This window comes from Vulpes vulpes, chromosome 9 (assembly GCF_048418805.1).
Source record: "Vulpes vulpes isolate BD-2025 chromosome 9, VulVul3, whole genome shotgun sequence".
Taxonomy (NCBI): Eukaryota; Metazoa; Chordata; class Mammalia; order Carnivora; family Canidae; genus Vulpes; species Vulpes vulpes.
In genome coordinates, this window is record NC_132788.1 from 14604326 (window position 1) to 14629848 (window position 25523).

The 25523-nt window shown below is 39.0% G+C and overlaps 1 protein-coding gene across 1 annotated transcript; it reads left to right on the forward strand.

Annotated features, from left to right (window-relative positions):
• Positions 1-119: 119 nt before the first annotated feature.
• On the forward strand, positions 120-24758 carry LPL (lipoprotein lipase). The gene is made up of 10 exons (XM_026006363.2): positions 120-456; positions 7092-7261; positions 12237-12416; positions 13770-13881; positions 14637-14870; positions 16524-16766; positions 18962-19082; positions 19834-20016; positions 21030-21134; positions 23208-24758. Coding segments are annotated over exons 1-10 (1416 nt in total). The 5' UTR covers positions 120-389; the 3' UTR covers positions 23209-24758.
• The last annotated feature ends 765 nt before the right edge of the window (positions 24759-25523 follow it).

The window sequence follows — 25523 nt, forward strand, 5'->3', positions numbered from 1 at the left end:
GCCCTTAGGAACAGCAAGTAGAAACCTTACAGAGAAAGCTAATTTTCCCTTCTGCCCTTTTCCCCTCTTCTCCATGGCAGGGCTGATCCTCTTCACAGTTTGCTCAAGTACTTGGAAGCGAATTCAGGGCCCTCCCCCCAACTTATGATTTTATAGCCAATAGGTGATGAGGTTTATTTGCATATTTCCAGTCACTTAAGCGGCCGTGGAGTGGAAACCGTGTCAGACTCGAGTCTTCCTCCTTCTCGGAGGGAACCGGCCACTTCGGGCTGCCCCGGCTCCCCTGCACAGGGCGACGTGCCCCACGCCTGCTCCGCCGCGGGCTCGGCCGGTCCTCCCCGTCCGCGCGTCCGCCCTGCCCCGTGGCCCTGCCGAGGGACGCGCCCGAGATGGAGAGCAGAGCCCTAGCCCTGGTGGCCCTGGGCGTGTGGCTGCAGAGCCTGACCGCCGCCGCCCGTAAGTCCCGCGCGCGGGCTCCGCCGCACCTGCCGGCTGGGTCTCGGGCCGCCGCTGCCGCCGCCGCCGCGGGGGGAGCCGGCAGGAGGGGCCCGGGACGCTCCCCGAGCGAGCCGCGGGGCTGGGGCGCGGGGGCGCCGCGCGGGAACGCTCCGCCGCTCGCGCCGCCCTCGTCCCGCGCGGTCTCTCGCCACCTGGCGGAGGCCGCGTTTCCGGGAGTCGGGGCGGCCCTGGCGGGAGAGGCGCGCGGGCCAAGGTGACCCCGGCGCGCGGGCGCGGGGGCGCGGGGGGGGGCGGGCGAGGGGGAGCCGAGCGGGGAGGCGGGGAGGCGGCGCGCTCGCCTCGCGGGAGCCCCGGGGCGCTCGCTCCCGGCGCGGGCGCGGGGGGGGGGGGCGCGCACCCTCGGGGGCCCGGGGCGCTCCGCGCGCGCGCCCCTCGCCGCGGCGCCCGGGGACCCAGCCGTGCGCGGAGCCCCCTGCACGTGGCGCGGCCGGCAGCGGTCTGCGTGCGCCGACAGCCCCGGGTCACCGCCCGGCCCGCCGGGTGCTGCGGGTGGACGCGCGGCCCGAGGGATGCGAAGGTCTTTCTGCCTCGGAAGACAAAGGCCCCGCGCCGCACCTGCCCGCTGTGCAGGCAGCCCCGGGCCCTTGCACCTTGCGTGGCGCACCCAGAGGCGCCCGAGCAAGTCCTAAAGCCAGGCGACATTTCCTCCTCCCTTTCTGGTGAAATTGCACTCAGGGCAGCGTTGCCTGGACGTGCCTTCAGGCGGCCTGGGTCAAGTTCTACTCCTTTGTCCTGACTCTGAGAGCAGCTCAAAGTGCATCTCAGCAAGGGGCTGTAGAAGACCCTTTCTGTTAGATTTATTTTAAAAAATGCAGATTTCAGGGCAGCCCGGGTGGGGTGGCTCAGCGGTTTAGCACCTGCCTTTGGCCCAGGGCGTGACCCCGGAGACCCGGGATCGAGTCCCACCTCGGGCTCCCTGCATGGAGCCTGCCTCTCCCTCTGCCTGTGCCCCTGCCTCTCTCTCTCTCTGTGTTCTCATGAATAAATAAATAAAATCTTTAAAAAAAATGTAGATTTCACCAAGTCGGAGCGGATAAAAAGACAAGTATCTTCTCTGTGTTTAAGAACACTGAAGGTTCAATCAGAAAGTCTTAAGGATCTTATATAGTGGCCAGTTTCCTTCCATAGTGTTGAACTCTGCCCCAAAAGATGGTAAGAACAAATTCCATATTCTTATTTCAGAAAATGCACCATGGTGTAAAGTTACTTTTACCGTAGAAGAACACACAAATATGTGTTGTCCACAGTTTGGTTGGCATTAAAAAAAAAAAAAACATTTTATTTATTCATTTTAAGAGAGAGGGAGAGGGAGAGAAAATATAAGGGGCGGGGGAGGGGCATACGGAGAGGGAGAAGCCTATGGACCCTGGGATCCTGACCCGAGGGAAGGCAGACACTTAACCCAATGAGCCATGCAGGAGCCCCTGTTCTTGCTGGCTTCTTAGAAGTTCAGGACCCCACATTTCTGGTCTAGTTAGTGTCACCTCCCTGGATTTAAATTCCTCAATTCTAAAATGAGGAGTTCAGACCACACTCAAAATTCTCTTAAGCTACTCTAATTCATACTCTTCGATTTAAATGGACACTTTGTGATTGATGAATTAAATTGGATTTTAACCAATGCATGCTTTAGCTGGCTGTAAATTAAGGGAGGATTTTTAAGAACGATTTTGCACTTTTTGTTTTTGTTTTTTTGAGAGCAGGAGTGTGCCGGGAGGGGGGTGTTGGGGGGGGCAGAGGGAGAAGGAGAGAGAGAATCCTAAGCAGGCTCAGCACCCACTGGCCAGCAGATGCTGGGCTCCAACTCAGGATTCTGAGACCAGGACCTGAGCCAAAATGAAAAGTCAGATGCACAACTGACATAGTCACCCAAGAGGTCCAAGGGAGGAATCATTTTTAAGTAGATTTGAAATTAATCCTTCCTATTCTTCCCTCTCACTCTCACTCCACCACTTCCTCCCTTTATATTATGCTTCTCCCATCACAGCAAATTTCCCCTCCTTTTCTCCTCCAAATGAATTAATCTAGGAATGTAACAATTTCAGAGCCAAAAGATAGGAGTGTGAGAAAATGGCAAACAGCACCTCTCTGGGCTCTGACTTCATTTATTCTGGATTTTTTTTTTTTTTTTCTAAGAAGAATGTGAGGCTATGAGGCACTGCCCTCAGGTTCTTTATTCTTGAAGCCACCTCAGTTTCTGCAGGGCCTCATTAGGGAACTTGGAGCTAGACAAGGAGCATATGGATCAGTATTCAGTAGCTATAAGTCTATTTGACCTGCCACAGTGAATTTCCAGGCTAACATCTCAGTTAAATATGATGGGTGATGACAGCAAAATAGCTGATACCATTTGCAAATGGAGCAGAGCTCACCACTGGAATGATTGATTGATAGTATTGAAAAGCGCAAGTCAGACACAGAGGTCGAGTTACAATGGAAAAATTTCACTTTCTTCCAGCAATGTGTTTTTAGCTTCGCCTTCCTTCTTTGCTTTATTCCAGGAGGAGAAATTGGGCTATATAGTTTACTGCTCCTGTTTTATGAACATTTTTTTCTAAAGAAATGAAAAGCGAACCTGTTAAATAAGTCAAGAGCAATTGTCTATGTTGGAATATCTGAAAAGACCAATCAATTCAGTCAGAGGATATTGATTTTCTTTTTCCCCTCACCGAATCTTATTTTGTTCTCACCTATTCCATTTGGTTTTTGGCATTCTGTAGAAGCTGCCTGAGTCAGTTAAGTATGACCATCAGTTTCAGAGAGAAGGTAAATTATTGATGAAGTCCTTTAGGTATGTGTATAGTCGGGTAGAAACTTCAAAGAGAATTTCATTAAAATTGAGGTCTTGTGCCTCATGTCTTCATATGCACACTAATTGTATCCATCGGATAATTGTGAACTGACTTTAGACTATCTTTTATGGGATGCTCAATGTTCCTTCTTTTCTAGGAACAATACTGTACCTTCTATAAATTTACCTTTGAAATACTTTGATCTCTTAACATAATTTCATCTCCATAAGTTATTATCCACATTAAGTAAACGTCCTTGTCTTTGTTTATACACTTAGAATTTTAGCTATTTAAGAATTTAGAAATGAAGATTACATAGTCAAGGAGTGAATTAACTTGTAACTTACCCCAAATCTTACCTTGGTGCTGAATAAGGACATGTCTGATGGGAACAGGCTGGTGTGGTGATGCTGATGTGATAAGTTGAATTCAGAATGGAAGCTCTTATGAAGGAATATACCTTAGGCAATCGCCCTTCCACTATTTTAAGGCCTTACTTTCTAAGGGCACCTGATAAAAAAGATCCTTACCCCCTTAAACAGGATAAGTGCAGAGTCATTAATACCATTTTTATGTATGGAAAACAATAATTCACTTAGTAACAGTTGAGTCAAATCAGTTCATCTGCCAGCCAAGAGCAATCCCAGTGTATACTGGGACAGCTAAACATATTGACTGACCCACATCAGTTGTGTGAGAAGGTGAGACTTAGAAAGTACATGCATCTTTAGGATGCTGAGACACTCTTACAAACACTAGTAATGTGAAAATTTCTATCAGAATACCAAAGAGAAGGAAAGATTGACTGTAATCTCTAATAACACTTATGATTTCATGTATAGAACTGACATAAAATTGAAAATATCACGTGGCATATAGAATGGTGCTATCTTCTAACCAAATGCTTCATTACGCTTTCTGTAACTTAAAATGGAAAATAGTTTCCTTGAGAAGTGAAATAAAAATCTCCAAATACAAATTTGTTTGAGAATGTAGGAATTTCCTATTTTTTTTGATTCAGAAGTTATGTACCCACAGGAAATGTTAGTTGTGAAAATTGGACCTCTCAAGGCTATGCAGATAATCTGTACAGGAGCTACGAATTTTTTTTTTTTTTTTTTTGCGAGAGAGTGAGCCCATGAGCCCAAGAGGGGAGGGGCAGAGGGAGAGAGAGAACCTTAAGCACGCTCCGCCTTCAGCACGTAGCTGACATGGGTCTTGATCTCATGATCCTGAGATCATGACCTTAGCCGAAATCAAGAATTGTTGCTCAACAGACTGAGCCATCCAGGCGCCCCAAAATCAATGAGTTTAATAGACCTTTTTTTTTCATGGAAATATGCAAAGCTAGACTTAATAGTGTCAGAGAATATTTTTAGTCATTTTAAAACCACCAGCAACATGAGGGCTACCATAATGCATAATTCTAGGGAAGAATAGACCAAAGTGAGTGCCATCCTCTGGAATTGTGCCAAGGCAATAGTTTTAAATATCAGTTTGACAGATAGGTGGTGGGTGAAATCTGTCTGCCATGTCATTTGGGTGATTTCTACCTCAAAAAAAAATGGTGATCAAATGTTAAAATATGATTATTGAGGAAGGATGAGTTATTTGATGTGGAGAGAGATGGGATAGGTGAAACTAATTTAGTTTTACGTTTTCTAAAGTACTTTCTAACAATAAAAAAACTCACTTGGGCATTGAAAGCAGAGTAGATTAAAAATTTACAATATTTTTTTCTACTGTTAGGCAACTAATAAGGCCACCAGAATACTTCCTGGTTAGGAAGGAAAAGGAAAACCTACATCTTCAAATAAGATAGAAGGCAGAGTGTATTTTTGATGGGTCAGTGGCTTTCAAGTGCAATATGGAAATGAAAAAAGCCTTAAATATCAATAGTTTACCACAGGCTCTTATTTGAGTAACTTATTTCAGAATGTTCAGGTGCTAGAAATTTGTGTGTGTGTGTGTGTGTGTGTGTGTGTGTGTGTGAGTGTGTGATCAACTTGTCATCTATAAAGAATTGCTTAGCAAGACGCTTGGGTGGCTCAGTCACTTGGGTGTCTGCCTTCTGCTCAGGTCATGATCCTGGGATCCTTGCTCAGCAGAGTCTACTTCTCCCTCCCCCTCTGAAGCTCCCCCGGCTTATTCTCGCTCTCTTTCTCTCTCTCTGTCTCAAATAAATAAATAAAATATTAAAAAAAGAATTACTTAGCAAGTAGCCACAGTATTGCTTAAGGAATTTTAGAAAATAATTAAAAAGGAAATGTTGGCCAGCATTCAGTTAATTACAGGATAATCCTGGTTTGAATGCCTATATCATTCTTTTTTTTTCATTTTTTGGCCTGGCTTTGCAATGTTATTTAAAATTTCAGATTTTCAACGTTTGGATTGTGAAAAGAGTGAGTTTAGATTAAGAAATTAGAAGTACCAGTTATTTATGTTCTGAGTTTTAAATAGAGAACTCTAGGGGCACCTGAGTGGCTCAGTGGTTGAGCGTCTGCTTTTTAGGTCTTTTTTTTTTTTTTTTTTTTTTCCTTTTAGGTTTTGATCCCAGGGCCCTGGGATCAAGTCCCACAGCAGGCTCCCTGTAGAGTGTCTGCTTTTCCCTTTGCCTGTGTCTCTGCCTCTCTCTGTATGTCTCTCATGAATAAATAAATAAAAATTTTAAAAAATAGAGAAATCTAAAATCTACAAAAATCTACCTTTTTTTAAAAAAGATTTTATGTATTTATTCATGAGAGACACACACACACAGAGGCAGAGACACAGGCAGAGGGAGAAGCAGGCTCCATGCAGGAAGCCATGTGGGACTCGATCCCAGGACCTCGGGCTCATGCCCTGAGCCAAAGGCAGATGCTCGACCGCTGAGCCACCCAGGTGTCCCAAAAATCTACCTTCTTATAATAGTTTTAATTTTTTTTACTTGTCAAGAAATGAAATAATTTCCACTAATATGACTTCCCTTTGACTTGTCCACCTTGTAGAAGAGTTTGATTTTATTTGAAATGCAATTTACTTCAAGTGTTCACTGTAGTATTAAATGAAGATTTATAAAAATTTAGATTTTAAGTTAAGAGAGTCAAAAGGTAGGCTGAAGTTTTATTTCTCTCCTTATTCACTTTGGGATTAACTCTGAAGAGTTAAAGTGGATTCTTTCCCAAACTTGCTTTGCTGTAGTTTTTAAAGCTTTGACTTTGTGTGAAAGACTTCGGATACAAGAAATATTGGAAAAGAATTAACCAGTTCTCACATAGCACAGGTATTTCTGAACAACCCGCTGAATTATTTTTTAAAGCATTTTTAACTGATTTACCTTGCTGTGGGTGCGGGATCAATTTTATACAAAAGTTTCCCTAGGCTTCCAACTTTTCTTATGGCTTATATTTTTAAAAATTATGCTAGTGAAAAGAAGGAAACAACATTTCCTCAGGCCTATTATATAATATTTTGAAATTATGCCTTAGATGTAACCAGAGATTGAAAGAGGTAAGTAATACATGAGATAAGTGGAACTTTACCGTGTAAGAGCCAATAGCCAATGTTCTTTAGGAGAATGAGTTTTGAATTGTAACCAAAAGTTTTGGATTCTGGTCTCTGTCAATTTTTTTTCACCTGAATGGAGGATTAGTAATTCTCCATTCAGTCTACATATATTTAGACAAAATAGAAACAAAAATAGCATCGGTGGTAGTTGCTGATAAACCTAAAACATACCATTCCAGCAAATAAAACAGACAACCCTCCAATTAGCCACCTCTCCAACTTTTCCTTTTTCAGGAATTCCAGGAGGAAATGATTTTGTAGATATCGAAAGTAAATTTGCTCTAAGGACCCCTGAAGACACAGCTGAGGATACCTGCCACCTCATTCCCGGAGTGATAGAATCTGTGGCTAACTGCCACTTCAATCACACCAGCAAGACCTTTGTGGTGATCCATGGCTGGACGGTAAGACGGTTTCTTAGGGAAGGAGCACATTGGGGTAGACCAGGCATCTGACTTGCTTGCTCCAGTTGTTGGGAACACCATGATGAGTCTCCATATCCTGTATTTCTGCTTGTTTTCTGATGGCTTTGTTCTGAACTTGAGTGCAGGCAATTCTGGCTGGGGTGAGGACTGTGGAATCTAAAATTACAGGTTCATAAGTACTTCCCCCACATAGGGCCATCCTTCATTTTACTATGGTACTTAGTTGGTGCCCTCGAACCAGCCACTCTTATGAGGTGAGAAAGCAAGGCTTTGCTCAACTACAGAGCAGAATGTAGGTTATCGCTTTAGGATGCCCTTGGACACCTGGTGTGATCCGGATTCATGCAGCACATTATCAAAGGTCTTCTCCTAAGGGAGAACTTGTCAGAAAGAGGAGAGTGTTGGAGTAGAGTGAGGAAATATTGATTCTGGTTCTGGCTTTGCCATTTTCCAGCTCTGTGATGTGACTGATGCTTCTTCTCGTCTCTAGGCCTCGGTTGACTGATGTGTAAGACAGAGAGGTTAGACTCTGCTTCCAAAATTCTTCAATTGTAAACTTTCGGGAACTTTTTTAGCAATTGAAAGAAGGCTAGCGAGACAGGTGTCATACAGAATGATTAGAAAAAGTGAAAGCTGTGGTTACATTTGGTTATATTTGGTTACAGTTACTTTTACTTTTTTTCAACTAATATTTTTTAAAAATTTAAAATTCAATTAGCCAACATATAGAACATCATTAGTTTCAGATGCAGTGTTCAATAATTTACCGGTTGTGTATAACAGCCAGTGCTCATTTACTTTTACTTTTAAAGAATATGAATAAGTGATAGGGATTAAGGAGTGCATTTGTTGTGATAAGCACCAGATGTTGTAAGGAAGTGTTGAATCACTAAATTTTACATGTGAAACTGCATGTTAGCTAACTGAAATTTAAGTAAAAACTTCTTAAAAAGAAAAACAAAACTTAAAAAAAAATAAAGACTATGATTAAAGTACTGCCTTCTAAATGCGCCAGACATGTACTTTCCATGGTACAGTTCTTATGTAACTACTTCAGTTGGTGGTTAATATTTTCAAACCAAAGTGAGCAGATTTCATTTTTTATATAAAAAGGACTTATATAAAATGGGAGGTTAAAGAGAAATAATCCTGCCATTATGTCAGAGCTTGTGAATATAGTAATAGATACTAAGTAAATTCTAATGAGATGAATTAGAGAATGATTGACAGATTTCTTTTTTTTTTTTTGATTGACAGACTTCCATCTCCATTCTTTTCCTGTGTAACTTAAGTGCCTTTCTTATTAACAATCTAGAACAATTGCTAGACTTTTATGGAGATGAAGGCAACTACTAACAGAATTTACATGGACGTTTATTTTTAAAAAATCAGTTTACTAGTTTAACATTGTGAATTACATATGTTATGATAAAAATACATATTAAAATTCTTAACATAGGTCTTTTTTATAAGAGATTTAAATAAGTGGTAATCATTGGTAGTTTTAGAGATGTTTTGATTGTATATAGAACTTTAAATACTTTTTGAAAAAGTATAGTAAGCTTAATAAACATTTTATATGATGGAATAAATTGAGTATTTCAGTCTTATCCCTGTAAGAACTTGATACTTTAGGAATTTTTGAAAAGCATAGTTCCTTCTCACGCAAAGATGAAATGGCTAAGTCAGTATTGGTAGACAGTGCCAATTTCTATCATTGGTCCACTAAGCCCACCATATTCTTTACCTTGTGTGTCCTGACATTTTAAGTCTCTGAGCTCAGGTGCCAAGGCCACCGGCTATGGTACGGAGTCTCATCATAAAGAGCTGGTTGGTCTATGCAATAACTAATCCAGATACACTGGGTAACTGATCTCAGCTTATTTCGGTGGACTGCCTGGGTGGTTCAGTTGGACCACCTGGAATGAGTGGACAGGAGGACTTCAGTTCAGCTGTGTGTCTTTGAAATCAAAGATTTCAAAAATTTGTGCTGATTTAAGGAATCTCAGAGAAAAACCCTAGTAAATAATACCTTTTTAGAGTTAAAAAGGTGATTGCTTGGGTTTTCCACTCCTTTGCTGTTCCAGGTCACTTACAGCAGTATTTTATGTTGAATTAAAAAAAAAAGAAAGGATTAATTTTTAGGCAGTTAATAAAAGTATCAGTCACTGTAGGAGTAAGTTGGGTTACTGCTCTTTGACAGATTGCCTAACTTGAAAATATTGATAGTACAGAAAAACTTACAATAGGGGCTTAGGGCAAACGAGATTTTTCTGCCTTATGTGAGGGAAACTGTTTAGCAGCTCAAGATCCTAAGACAAAGGGAAATAAGGAAATTCTGCAGCTTTTCATGGAAAATCCAGAAGAATGCTTAGTGTGCATTAGAGCACACATCCCAGATTACAAGTTGGACACAGCTGTCCTGCAGCTTTTCCCCTGCTTAGGTCTCATAGACCAGAGTTCTCATTGTAGTAGGAGGTCCTCAAGCCTGGCTGAAAGGATCAGTAGTTAACATTGCATTCTGAACACCTGACATCATCCTTTCTTGAAAAGATGCAGAGGATAGCAAATTCCCAAAGCTAAGAGAGGAGAAGGAGAGACAGGACCAATTTATCAGAGTTTTGGGCTAGGTGGTATTCTGACTTGTTCCCTCAAAGACCCAGGCTGCACTTAAGACTTTTAATTTTTATTTATTTTTTATTTAAATTCAATTTACCAACATATAGCATAACACCATTGCTCATCCCATCAAGTACCCTCTTTCACATTTAAGACATTTTAAAGCAGCATCTCACTGAGACAGGTTCAAAGAAGTTTTTTATTTTTTTTTTAAAGATTTATTTATTCCTGAGAGACACAGAGACACAGGCAGAGGGAGAAGCAGGCTCCATGCAGGGAGCCCAACGTGGGACTCGATCCCAGGTCTCCAGGATCAGGCCCTCAGCTGAAGGCAGTGCTAAACCACTGAGCCACCCAGGCTGCCTTCAAAGAAGGTTTAAATGAGTTTCTAATGGGCTTTAAACTTTTTTTTCACCCTCTTCATGCTTGAAATGGCAATAGCTTTAGAGCTGGTATTATATCACTGCAAATAGATTGGGAGTCAGAATGGATACAAGAAGACATTTATGAGGTGGCAAGTAACTTCAGGATCATCTGAACCCAACCCCTTTGTTTTATAGGCGGGCCTAAAAGGTTAATATAGTGCCTCCATTCATAGAAGTAATTATTGGAAGAGCTGGGACTGAAACCAAGATCTCCTGGGTTTCAGGCTTGCTTTTTCCTACCACAGGGCACAACAATGAGGTGAAAAATTGTACAGTTGTTAGTATCAGGAGCTCATGTTTTGATAGTTTTAGTCTAGAAAATAAACTGAATAAAATGGAAGCATATCTGAAAGAATCCACTACATAAGATCAAAATTCCAAATGAAGTCTCTTGGTTTGAGAACTCATGAGTCCTATTTTTTGCTATTGGAATTATTCTAAGAAAAATATAGGTTTTATAGGTCTCCCTTGAAAAGTTACTTTAAACATGTATTTCAGAACCTTCTTCATTGAGTACATATTTAAGTAACCTTTACAGTGGTTACAACATGATTTTCTCTCAGGTTATGGTAAGGGCAGGGAGACTTGGGGATTTGAATCAGGTTACTGCTATGTTTGAGCTCAGGGCAAGATAGTGCACAGTTTTCCAATCTGCAGTTTTTAAGTGTGTTTCAATTTTTTTAAAAGTATGCATCTTTGCAGAGGTGTCCAATGCCCTCCTTGAAAACTTAAAATTTTACATAAATAGAGTTAACTTGAGAACTCTTACAGTTCTTTTTTTTTTTTATTTTTTATTTTTATTTATGATAGTCACACAGAGAGAGAGAGAGGCAGAGACACAGGCAGAGGGAGAAGCAGGCTCCATGCACCGGGAGCCCGATGTGGGATTTGATCCCGGGTCTCCAGGATCGCGCCCTGGGCCAAAGGCAGGAGCCAAACCGCTGCGCCACCCAGGGATCCCAACTCTTTTTTTTTTTTTTTTTAATTTTTATTTATTTATGATAGTCACAGAGAGAGAGAGAGAGAGGCAGAGACATAGACAGAGGGAGAAGCAGGCTCCATGCACCGGGAGCCCGACGTGGGATTCGATCCCGGGTCTCCAGAATCGCGCCCTGGGCCAAAGGCAGGCGCTAAACCGCTGCGCCACCCAGGGATCCCGGGATCCCAACTCTTATAGTTCTTTCGATTTTAAATTTGGGAGCCTTTTTAAAACAAGAAGCAAAGATTTATAGTTGCCAGTCTCCTTATCTCCAAACAGGACCAATCTAATAATTTGGGAAGTGTGACTATTAAACCTTATTTAATTTCTACTTTGATAATTAAGAATTTGAGAGAATTATATAAAAAAATCTAAACCAAAGCTTATCATTTTCTTATATATTAACAAAGAGATTGCCAATAGAATTTACCTTCTGTTAGGATAGTACATTTAAAACTATTTTTTTCATTAGCACATCTAATGTTGTATGTAAATGACTGTTTATAGGGAAAAAGTGTATTTGCATCCTCCAAAACAATGCAGTTGTGAAAGATTTATTAGCCTAATTGAACGTAATCAAATTTATTTTAAAATAGTCTATAATTCTGCAGAATTTTAACTTATTCAGATGGATCTTTCATATAAATTGTTGGTTTTACAGAATTTATAAAACAAGTTTTTAAAAACTGATGGTGTAAACTCTAGTCTGCTATTCCTCAGCTCAACACATCCCCTCCTTGGCATGCTCAAACTTGTCAGGCACATCTCTGAACACTCTTTTGCATGATTTGAATTTTCTTTCTGAGGCGGTGGGCTTCCTTTCAAGTTTGTATGTTTGTTTTCTTTCCATTTAATATAAGTGTATTAGGCCGAGATATCTATGACAAGTTGTAGGTGGGTATTTTAGGAAAGCTTGTATCATCCTTTCCAGGTGACAGGAATGTATGAGAGCTGGGTGCCAAAACTTGTGGCTGCCCTGTACAAGAGGGAACCGGACTCCAATGTCATTGTGGTGGACTGGCTGTCACGAGCCCAGCAGCATTATCCAGTGTCTGCAGGGTACACCAAGCTGGTGGGAAAAGATGTGGCCAAGTTCATCAACTGGTTGGCGGTAAGGACTGGGGGAAGAAGACATGTGTCCAAAACATATCTCTTCACTAGTACTGAACAAAAACTGGTTTTTATTACTTTTCACTTAAATATAAATATTTTCTGGAGCATTTCGAATCTTCAGAATAAGCATGGGCATTTTTTAGCCAGAAAGCAGCATTATGATAAGAATGATAAAACTGTAAAGTCAAGCCATAGTCCAGCCCTGCCCTATCCTCTGATATTTTCATAGTGAATAGATCTGGGGAGACCAAGAACTAAGTGGGCAGACCGGACAAAAGCTTGTTATTTCAGGGCAGAGAAAAGATGTCATATTTAGCCAAATCTTTCTCTACCAGTTGACTGGCACATGGAAATGTTATCCTGGCTTTGACCCATTAGAATAGCAATCTTTTTCACGAAAAGATTAATAATACCCATTCCTTAGTGTAGATTAAAAATCCAGATTTTTGTTGAGGGTTAGGGGACTGATTGATTTGAGCTAGGAAGAAAATGTCAGGGAAGGTCTGTAGCATATGAAGTGGCTAAGGGTGAGGAGTTCTGATTTAGCTGCCACCTTATCCACTTTATTCTCTGATGCCATCCTCTGAAAATTACCTTTGAAAAGTATCTTGGGGTTGGCTGAAAAAAAAAAAAACCTAATACTCTGATGGGGCCCAATTATTTAAGCCAGATACTTGGAGGTAAAAAATAAGCTCCGTTTATTGGACAGACCATTTAAAGATAAAAGTTCTTTTCTTGACTCTTTTGCTTGTCAGAAAAGTGAACCTGGACAAATCAGATCATCTGCATGGGCCTCAGGCTTCCCATCTGTTGAATAAAGAGGCTGGACCATGTGTGTCTATGATTCCTTCTCCCTGTAATATTTTCTGGTTTTAAGTCATTTTCTGACTAACCTTAAAGAATAAAATAATTTGGGTATTTAGAGTAGGGAATAATGGGTTAAAGCTAAATATCTGTTTAATATATGTGTGTGTGTATTTACAGATAGTTTATCTACATACAGACACACACACACACATATATATACACTCATGTATCTACATATAAATATATAGCAATACATATATGTTTATATGCATACATATATTTTCAGATATATGGAAATTCAGATTTCCATATGTTTCAATTTCAGATGTATGGGACAACTTTCTAACTTACATATGTTTTTAAAGAAAGAGAAAATATCAACACTAGAATATTTCTTTGATCTATAACACAGAATTAAAATAAGTAGAGTTAATTTTCAGCATTGCCTGTATTTCAAAAACAGTATTTATATTCATTTTTTCATTTTAGCTTTGATCTTTTGTACAGAACCATAAGAACCCCTTTTTCTTTTTCTCTTCCAAAGGAGGAATTTCAGTATCCTCTGGACAATGTCCATCTTTTGGGATACAGCCTTGGAGCGCATGCTGCTGGCATTGCAGGAAGTCTGACCAATAAGAAGGTCAATAGAATTACTGGTAAGAAGGCAATGCCAGTAGATTTATCATAGAAGAGTTGAGATGCCTGTCATTCTGAAAGAGAATAGGATGCTTGTCAAATTCCCATATGTATGTGATGTTCCTCTTTGTTTGCCCTGACATTTGATTATCTTGTGGGAGGGCTCTTTTTCTGGAGTAGGATAGAATATGGGTCTTTGCTCTCCTGGGCTTACCACCTACTGTCAGAAGCGAAACAGAACAGAGTTAAGCACAGAGAGCCCAGTGGAGTCCCTGGGAAGCTCATTTCCCTCGTCCCTCTGCTCTATCCTGTGGTGGTATATTGCATGTATGTCACCTCTCATATCAGTGCTGGGAAAAATGGAAAAGGACCAACACATGAGGCTGCTTGGAAAAAGGAAGACAGTCAACCAGGGCAAAGGCAATGGATGATTTGGCACGACTGGAGAAAAAGAAAGAACCCACCACTGTTTGAAGGCCTTCTCACCAGGTTCAAAAATAATTTATAAAAGAGGATCTTCTTGTCCTGAATGAAAATTGCTATTTAATAGCTAGTTCAAGAAACTCAAATTCCTTTTAAAGGTGCTAAGCCTAGTTTTAATATTCTCGGTAATCTAAGGATCCAATCACTACAGAATAGGGAGCTAATAAGGACATATGTGGCTGCCAGTTACAATTCAAATGATGAACAATCCAATGCTAAGGTGAAACTAATGGAGGACAAAATGAATGGGAATTTAAATATCTGTGAGGACTTTTTTTTTTCCCCCATTAAGGTCTAGATCCAGCTGGACCTAACTTTGAGTATGCAGAAGCTCCAAGTCGTCTTTCTCCTGATGATGCAGATTTTGTAGATGTCTTACACACATTCACAAGAGGGTCACCTGGCCGAAGTATTGGAATCCAGAAACCAGTAGGACATGTTGACATTTATCCTAATGGAGGCACTTTTCAACCAGGATGTAACATTGGGGAAGCCATCCGTGTGATTGCAGAGAGAGGCCTTGGAGGTAACTATGATTTAGAAGTTAATTAAACTGTTTCGTTCTTAATTCTTACTGATCCAGTCTCCTACCCATTCCCCACAAGTAAGTAGTTTCGATATATACATTTAGCCAAGAAATGTTTCTGAAGAAGCTATCGTATTCAGCATGATTACCTTTACAGCCTTACTACTTCCTTTGGTCAGACAGACACTTTTTATTTTATGTATTATGTTGTAGACTACACTGAGTACTGCGCTTCCAGAAATAAAAGAAAGGAAAGGTGAGATCTACACAAGAAAACTCCACTGCCTTGGATAATAGCAGGATAAAATGGTATCTGGTCACATGTTATTGTACTTTGAATGAATGTGGTTGTGAAACCGTAAGAGTTATTTTGAATTTTACTGAAAGTAAAATACATGTTAATTAGTCCAAATTCCTTTTGACAGCCATTTAAAGGACATACAAATAAGAAACAAATCAGGCACACCTGGGTGGCTCAGTCTGTTAAGCATCTAACTCTTGGTTTCAGCCCAGGTCGTGATTTCATGGGTCATGGGATCCAATCGTGCATGGGGCTCCACCCTCAGTGGGGAGTCTGCTTGAAGATTCTCTCCCTCTGGGCCTTCCCTTACTCATGTACACACGTTCTCTCTCTTTCTCTCTAAAATAAATAAATAAATCTTTAAAAAAAATTTTAAAAATCCCACCAAATCACTATTCTCTAACAATAAATATCTCAAAATTTAAGGAAAAAATGCAATTTAATATTATCTTAATATTTACTTCAATAGTTATGTTTGTGTTAAATTTATAATTTGTTTTAAGGGCTTTTTTTCATCCTTTGTGGGCAGTGCAACCAACCTATAGTCAGTAAGCTCAGGTCTTTTGTACATAGGTTTTATTTATTTATTTATTTTTTTATTTTAAATATTATTTTTTTTTAATTTTATTTATTTATGATAGTCATACAGAGAGAAAGAGAGAGGCAGAGACACAGGCAGAGGGAGAAGCAGGCTCCATGCGCTGGGAGCCTGATGTGGGATTCGATCCCGGGTCTCCAGGATCGCGCCCTGGGCCAAAGGCAGGCGCCAAACCGCTGCGCCACCCAGGGATCCCTGTACATAGGTTTTAGAAATTACAGCTTAAGTTACTATTTTCAATAGTTATAAAAGTTTATGGTAAGCGATACACTTTTATTACATTGCTAATTATTTCTGTGATTCATTTAACGTAAAAACCATTAGCAGTGATACAACCTTCAATTATACATAGTATCTATGATAAAATACTTTTCACTTAATATTTCTGCCTTTCATGATGTTGTTTCTAGAAGCATGTAGAAATGTTTTATGTTTTCAATATAAGAGAAGGATGTAACAAACTGGGGAAGTCAGCTTCTACCTTGAAGTCTCTTATTATATTTCCATAAACATACAAATATAAGACAGCAGAAAAGGCAAAAGTTCTCTGGATATTTGCAATTTTGACACTCAGAGCTGAGAAACTGCCACCAAGAATACCTCCTTAAGTAGGACTTACACTCAAAAGTCATAGGACTAGATCCTGGGTAATTTTATTCTGACTACACACCTAAGCTAGTTTAGACACGCAAGATGAAACACTTATTATGGACTTTCATGGAATTGAATTTTCTTTGTGCTTCTTTCTTCCCAGATGTGGACCAGCTAGTGAAGTGCTCCCATGAGCGCTCCATTCACCTCTTTATTGACTCTCTGTTGAATGAAGAAAATCCAAGTAAGGCCTACCGGTGCAATTCAAAGGAAGCCTTTGAGAAAGGGCTCTGCCTGAGTTGCAGAAAGAACCGTTGCAACAACATGGGCTATGAGATCAATAAGGTCAGAGCCAAAAGAAGCAGCAAAATGTACCTGAAGACTCGCTCTCAGATGCCTTACAAAGGTAGGCTGGAGAATGTTGTGAGTAGGGAAGATCAATTTAATCCTATTTTTTATCATGCTCATTGCCTCCCATGTACTGAGTCTGTCCATTGCAACGGAGGTGGCAAGGTGATGTTACTAGACTCTGAACCCTTACTTGTATTTCTATTGATAGAGATGGAGTTACCCTGGTCCATTTTACTGAAGCTCCCAATTCCCATTGCCAGTAAGGCCCAATGCACAACCTGCACTACTCTATGCAGCAGCCTTGCTTGCCACCCTCCTCTTTGGTTGTGACCATTAGCATGGGCCAGTCCATTAGTACCTGGCTCAGAGTTAATTTGAAACCATCCATCTATCCAGGTCAGCAAGCAGACTGTGGCCCATGGGTCAAATCCAGCCCCCCATCTGCTTTTGCAAATAAAGTTTTATTAGAATACAGCCACACACATTCATTTTTGTATTGGCTCAGGGTGCTTTCTCTACTACAGCAGAGTTAAGTAATTACAGAGACTGTATTGCCCACAAAGCCTAAATTATTTAGTATCTGGCCCTTCACAGAAAAACATTTGCCAACTCCTAAAGTTTGCTTTATTATTTTTTTTAAAGATTTTATGTATTCATGAGAGACACACAGAGAGGCAGAGACATAGGCAGAGGGAGAAGCAGGCTCCCTGCAGGGGACAGGGACCCTGATGTGGGACTGGATCCCAGGATCCTGGGATCCTGATCTGAGCCAAAGGCAGATGCTCAACTGCTGAGCACCCAGGCTCCCCTCCTAAAGTTTGCTTTAAATGAAGGCAAAAACTACCTGTATTTTAAATTCATCTATTCCTGAGAGGGAAGAATATATCAAGCCTCTAAGATATTTCCATTTTGTCATGAATTTGTACCAGCTGAACTTCAAACTTGGCAGTTTGTTTAGAGCAAGATTTATAGAGATTGAAGGGAAACAGGAGAAGAGATACCAGGGAAATCTGGCAAGAGGAACTACGACCCGAAAAGCTAACTTATGTGGAGCCCAGGTAGAAATCCGAGGGAAGGGATGGCATTGAAATACAATTTTCCAAGGTAAAATATATCTGGTGGAGGCAACCGTTTGTAAAGTGGTTTGTTAGAACCTCTACAGCAGTGCATTTGGTGGCCCAAAGGTCTGGAGCAGCAGGAATTCAAGAAAGCCTTTTAAGCAATGAGGAAACCTTTGTTTCCTTGACTCTTCAGAATGAGAAACTGTGTGTGAGGTATAGAGGAGACTGGAATCTTCCGAAGACTTGGGAGATCTCGCTTATCACTCAGGCATTCTGCTCAGTGCCACACAGGGCTCCATCACTATTCACTATTCTTGGGGGAACTTTGGCAGTCTCAACTTCCCCTGCTCTGACCTGTGGTGATGCCTGCAAGGGCTCCATTCAACACCAAACTCGGTTTCTCTTCACCCTTTAGTAGCTGTGTGTTAAGCCTGTGGAGTTTCCTATCTCCTTAACCTCCCTCATCCTATCTACTCAGGGTTTTTAGTAGCGATGCGGAGAGGAGAGAGGAAATGTAGAAGTCCAAGTATCTGCTTCCAGAAGCTCTCCCTAATACAGAACACATCAGGAACCAGCAGTCTTTATGGCCTCACTGTGATTCAATGACTAAATTTGATTGTGAACCTGCTATAATATCTACTTTGTGCTAGATGGTGAGGGGGATAAAGAATATAAATGTGATCTTCTGGCCTGAGGGAATTTACACATAGGGTAGGGAGTCAGACATACCCATAAAACATGAAGAAATACAGTCACATACAAATGCCCACGTCCCATTAACAAATGCCAAATACGCTCCATACAGATATTTGGGGATAAGATGTCCAAGAAAGGGAAGAGTTCATGGAGAAAGAGTCATGGGTATTTTGGCTACTTGATGTGATCTCCGTTGTGCCCCATCAAAGGTGACTACTTTCTAGGACTGCTTAGCAATTCATACACAACTGGATTCTTCCTATTGACTACAACCACACTTTACTGAAAGGGAGTGGAATTCAAGGTCTGTATTTTCTAGTAACAAACACTGTGTAGACATGAAGAAATCTTTCCAAACCAAACAGATAGTCATGCGTGAGCACTTCCTATTTAATGATTCAGAATTCTGTGTTCTGAATTGCCTGCTTATTTGGGACTGTGGTGTTTGCATAAAAACTGATTAGCACTTGTTCCCTACATTTTCTCCCTACAGTCTTCCATTACCAAGTAAAGATACATTTTTCTGGGACCGAGAGTGATGCACAGACCAACCAGGCCTTCGAGATCTCTCTCTATGGCACTGTGGCCGAGAGTGAGAACATCCCTTTTACCCTGTGAGTAGCCACATGGTTTTACCTCCAGCATGTGGGCTTAAATGGCACTGCTACCTGCTATAATCATTGGTCTTTAGAACCAAGAAGAAGAGTAGGACACTTGGAAAAGAAATAATTCAACAGAGTTTTTTTTTTTAAAGCTTTATGACAAAAGATATCCATTACATTGGTACCTATAATAGCATGGATTAGAAACAAAATAAGTACCCAACATTGAGGCAATGGTTAAATGAATTGTGGTTTAAAGTCAATAAAATCAGTCTATTTTCTAAAAACTATAATTCTAGAAAACCAGGTAAAACATGGCAAAAAATGGAAGGTAAAATATGAAATAAAGAAAGAATAGAGAATTATATATATCCTATGATGTTAACAAGGTAAACACGTTCACATAGCAATATAGATTGGAAGGGGATATATTAATATATAAATATCTCTGAATGATTGATTTATGGATTTTTTTCTTAAGAATTGTATTAAATCGTTCATACTGTTCATGTAAAAGAATAGATTAAAAGGGTGTAGATATCTTTTAAAATACCCTACATGCCATTGATCTTCATCTTGAGCATTTTGTTGGACATTTTTTGCGTTTTTAAAATATCTCCCAAACAATAAAGCTATTTATGTCTTGGGAGGAAGAAAAATGAAAACACACACACACACACACACACACACACACACACACCACAAACCCAAAACAAAAAAACTTGTTTCTAAACTAACCAAATATGCTGATTTTTTTCTTCAGGCCTGAAGTTTCTGCTAATAAGACATACTCTTTTCTAATTTACACGGAGGTGGATATTGGAGAACTGCTAATGTTGAAACTCAAATGGAAAAGTGATTCATACTTCAGCTGGTCAGACTGGTGGAGCAGCCCTGGCTTTGCTATTGAGAAGATCAGAGTAAAAGCTGGAGAGACTCAAAAAAAGTAATTAAATTTATTTTTCTCCATTCACTTTAGACTCACTGCATCCTTACCTAGGGATAATGGAGCCTTCAACACTTAGGTGGAATTTTAGCAAGATTTTTCTTTAAAACTATATCACCTAGGTAATTACACCTATAATTTTGAGGAGGAGTGTTCTTTTATTGTCATGCTATGGAGGTATAATATTTCTGAATTTCATGGAAAGAAAATATAATCCCTGAATTGGTCACAATTATCGAGTAAGAGCTAAGATTTTAAGTTGAGGATCTCAGCTTTTCATTTAACACTGTCTCTTGCAAGCTCAAAACACTTATGGAAAGAATTTCAGAGATGTTACTTTGACATTCAAAGATTAAAATAAACTTTTTCAAGAAGAATGAGATTCTAAGGTAGTCTTATCCTGTCTCCCCACCTGCACCTCATATATATCTATAAATTAATTGCATCAAGAGCCCCGTAGGATTTAAAACTTTTATTCTAAATGTATAGGGATTTTGCAAATTATAGTGTTAATAAAAATGTTATTGTTAATAACAATGACTCTTTAAATTAGGATTGATAAATTTTTTATCTTTGGTCATTTTCTTTTATAGCAAATAAAACACATAAAAACAAAAAAGGAGGTGGATTGAGAGGCTATGCAGAGCATTTGCTTCTCTAACAGAACAGTTGAGGGATGGTTTGTGAATTCCTGAAGGCAGATACAAGGATACAAGATAATGATCTTGTATCTATCACCTTGTGGTGAAAGCCTTGTGATTTTAAGGCTGCACCAAGCTGTCTATATGCCTGTCTGGACTGATTATTGTTGAACAGTGGGCGAGGCCCTCAAATTCTGAATCAGATGTGTCGCTGACCAGAATGGCCTGATTTTAAACAGTTTATTGGAAATATCAAAATAATTAATCAGAATGATCAGGTGGGATTTAAATAGCCCTAACCAAATCATATATTTTTTGAACAACTGTTTCCCTTTTCCTGTATGACATGTTCACATTCATTTTCTTCTACAGGGTAATCTTCTGTTCCAGGGAGAAAGTGTCTCATCTGCAGAAAGGAAAGTCGTCTGTGGTATTTGTGAAATGCCATGACAAGTCTCTGAATAAGAAGTCTGGCTGGTGAGCATCATGGGCTAAAGTTCCTTGGGTATCCTGAGCTTGCAGTTAGGGGACACGGCTTTATACATTGCTCTTCATCCCATAACTTAAAGACTTGCACTGATTCTTGTGGCTAGAATCTTCAAGGGGTCTTTCTTAGCTTTTCTGTATATACTTCGGACTGGCCCACTTGTTTTGGGCAGTATTTCCTCTTTTTTCTTTCTCTTTCTGTTCTTTTATTTTACTTCTTGCACTACTACAAAATCTTTCCTGCTGCTTTTTTCAGTACTGTATCCCTGCTACCTTTATGGATCCTGTGTGCAGAGCACACAGCATGGTAGTCATCATTGTGGCTGTGGGCATACTTCCTTCAGGGGAGGAAAACCTCAACTATAGCACATAATCCTTGGTGTTCCAAGTGGCAGCAGACTCTAGGACAGAGAGCCAAAGGGGCAGCCACCAAGCACCCATCTCAAAATCCCCAACGATGGGGAGCTAACGGAGTTAGAATTTAGGAGATAGTTTTCTTTTCCATCTCAAAACAATCCCCTGGCTTTTTCCTACTTGACCTTTAAGACTAATCATATGGCAGCTGAATCTTTCCAGACTATCAAGACTAAATGGAGATTAAGCACGTGACCATCCCCATCCCCTCCTGAATTCTCACATTATCTTACTTTCATTTCTCTACTAATACCCTTGCTAGATACCAAGTACTAATGGGTTAGAAACATAAGGGGGAGAAGCTTAGATCATGTCATACAATCCAGGGACACAAGAAACAATGGAAAAGGCTGGTCACAACATTATCTAGAAATAGAAAAAACAATTGCTTCTGGTATGTCTTCTCTGTTACATTTATAGACAAAAGTAGAGAGTAAGAAGTGCCTAATAAGAAAAGTATATTAAAGACCCTATGTAGAATATCTCTATTATTTTAAATTTCTATTTCATGTTATAATTTATCCATGATAATTATAGATTATGGATTATGGATAAATTAGGAGAAATAGGCTAAAATAAAATCACTGTGACTATACCCCAGGGACAACTCCCAATTAACATTTAAATTTATATTCTTGCAGACTTTCTCTATGCATATATAACATTTATTTTTTTTTCATTTTTCACAAAAATAGAATTGTGACATACACTTTGAATGATAAGGTGAAACCACTTGATTAAAAACATTAATGTAAAAAAAAAACATTAATGTAAGAGCACTCAAGATAAACTTGAAATAAAAAATAGTTAATGGTATTAAGCCAGGCAGTATAAATAAATTTTTACCTGAGTGGAGACTGTTCTACTCAGAGGTTCATTGCTTTGTTTTCCCTCATCAAAAATCTGAGAAAATTTTATATTTGATTTAATTTTTAGAAAGGGACTCCCATGTGAAGTTTTATACATGCATTTATGTTACATATAAACGTACACAAACACACTTGTACACACATATTCTCCCCAAATCATCCATAACTTTAAATCTATATGTGAATGTAAAAGCAAAACCTGAAAAATTAGGAAATATATCCAGCTGTTTTAAGAATATTTCTGGTCATATTTTTTATATAAGTCACAATCATTTATCTGAGAAAGAATAATGATACATTCCTTATCTGTTTATAGGATTACTGAGACCACAGATATTTAGGTGGCTTTTGTTTTATACATCTGAACTTTATCTAGGAAGTAATTATGAATCAGACTAATAACCTTCTGCAGTTTCCCTCTTCTGTGACTAAATTAAAACAAAAGTTCTCTGTCTCTTATCTTCTGATATAACTCTTTAGAAGACTCATCACAAGAAAAGAAAAGAATCAGGCATTTCATTTGACAGGTTTTAGGATTAAGAAATCTTAAATGATACCTTCTTTGAAATCATTTGGTTCAGTCTTCTAAAAATGATAGTCTTTATTGGGACACCTCTAAATAGATCTTAGAGAGTCTTTCCTGCCATTATCCACATCTGATCCCACAACCTTTGTTCTGAACTTCCAGTTGAATACTTTCTCATCATGAAGGTGGGAGGGAGGATGGTTGTAAAACACTAAGCAAATAATAAATTGCCCTTCCTCCTCTGCTTTTTCTCAGAACCTGAGCAAATCTACAGAAGGAAGAACAGCACATAAATTCTATGAAGAATGAAGTAACTTTTACAAAAGATGCCCAGTGCTTTGGGTGTTTCAAAGAGAATTTTACTGAGTATTAATCCCAGCTCTGTCTTTGTTAGTTGTTTTAGGATACAGTCTCAAACACCCAAAAAAGTGGCTAATTCAATTTGAGGAGTATAGTGGCCAAATAGCACATCTTCTAACTTTAAAAGATTATAGATTTGAAAATCACTGTTTTGTCTTTTGAGAAAGAAATAAGACTGTTTTGGCCCATGGGAAATAAGATGCCTTCTTTATCTAGTGAGTTTAGCCATAGCCTAAAATTGAGTAGAATCTCATATTTTAATTGGAAGTCTGCATTTTCTGGATTGATATCTTCTCAAAGTTTTCTTCAAGTCTGAAAATAGAAAGTGATTTTTTTTTTTTTTTTTGGTGGCATGAGTTGGACCCATTTACTTACCAGTCAAAACATCTGACTTTTTTTGGAATGATTCTTCTCTTACCATTGGGTTCTGTGTTGCCCAGGAGTTAACCAGGGACTAGTGACTTGGGGAGAGGAATAGAAAATGAAGATGATAAATCACTGAAACTTTAAACCTTCCCTGCAGCTGGTTGCATCATTGCTAAGTTACAAATTAAAAGAGATATAAAATTCAGACCATTTCAGTCTCAGTAGGCTTTACAGTTTATTGTTTAATCTCTGCCCCTCTTGTCTCAAGATTATATTTTAACAGTGTTTTCTAGGTTGGTGTTTTACATGAGCTTGTTATTGTCAACAAACACATAATTTTAACTATGGGGGAAGGAGATGATACCACAATTTCATTATCAGACTTCAGAAATTATATTCATCAATTTGAGGTCATTTAATATCCAATAGGCACTATTCCATTTTAGATTTATCTCAGTCATGCTTCAGTCATACTTTGAGAATGCCTTTTTCTTCTTTGGTTTTAAAGAAAATATGTATTCAAGGTCATGCATCATGTAAAGTCTTATAAATTTTAGACAATGACCATTTTTACTAAGTTTAGAGGTGAAAGTATTTACCCATTAACAGTGCTAAAAACCATCGTGGGCAATTAAAAGAATTCTCAATTGCCACTGTCACATGGAATGCCATGGGAGATGTTGTTTTTAACAACTAGTCAAGAGTGAGTGAACAGTTATTTATAAACTAGCTATCATATCTTCAGAATGATCTATATCTTAATATAAATCGATAAAGAAGTAAAATGTCTCAAAGGCTATTGCTGGGAATCCAAATTGTGAACATGTGTGGGTATCTGAACATATTACTCACACGTGAAATCCCACATGTACATTTATTATTCAGCATACCTTGGAAAGCAAATAATCAAGGGATATAGTATTAGGATGTATTGGAGTAAAAATTATTCCAGAGGTGCTAGAACTTCAGCCCTTCATTTGAGAAATATGATTATGCCTATACAAAGTAGGATGAATGCTGTGATTGATGTCAGCCAACTTGGAATGAATTTTCTCTAAAAATAAAATATTGTAAGATTTATTGTTGTCATCCCCCTTTATTGCTAATTCATTAATTTTCTGGATTTGGGTTTTGAACAAGGGTGCATAAACTTGAGAAAATATAAATCCAGTCAGTAAAGGCCCTAGGAACTCTGGCTTCTGCAGACTTCATTATACATATATATATATGTGTATGTATATGTACATATACATATATATATATATAATAACAATGCTTTGGCTTTAAATGTTATTTATTAGCTGTAAATATATGTGTGTATGAGTAAAGGGAGATTGCATATTGGAAAGGTTTTGGGTAACTACATTTATAGACATGTGGTGCTAACTTTGTACATGTCTTTGTCAGTGACAGTCTCACTGGGCCAACTTACTCTGATGAAATAATACCATAAAATAGACTTTTTTTTAAAAAAAAGGAAACTTAAAAGTATTTTAAGAAATAGAACCTGCTTTTAATAAAATTGACAAAATTTTACTAAAACACTAAGTCATTTTGTATTGTTTTAATCCCCTAAAAAGATATTTTTTCTTAGGGCAAGTTCATTCAGCAAATTTTTACTAAGATTTACTGAGTAAAATTACTGTACTTGGTAAAAAATATAGCTTCTAAAAATTACAGTGCACACTATATTTTATTTTTATATTTACATTTGTAAGAAACTTTAGAGATCCTTTAACTATAAAGGAAAATAATACAGTTTTTTTTTCTAAATAAAATACACAGAACTTTCTTTGCCTGCACCTACTTTTTCACTAGTAAAATGTTAGATTAATGTAAGAATTT

Bases quoted from the DNA above. Each gene is read 5' to 3' on its own strand.
- LPL (XM_026006363.2), top strand. From the start codon at position 390: ATGGAGAGCAGAGCCCTAGCCCTGGTGGCCCTGGGCGTGTGGCTGCAG. The intron at 14,871-16,523 runs GTAACTATGATT...CTTTCTTCCCAG, and splicing joins TGCAGAGAGAGGCCTTGGAG to ATGTGGACCAGCTAGTGAAG. The intron at 19,083-19,833 runs GTGAGTAGCCAC...TTTTTTCTTCAG, and splicing joins GAGAACATCCCTTTTACCCT to GCCTGAAGTTTCTGCTAATA.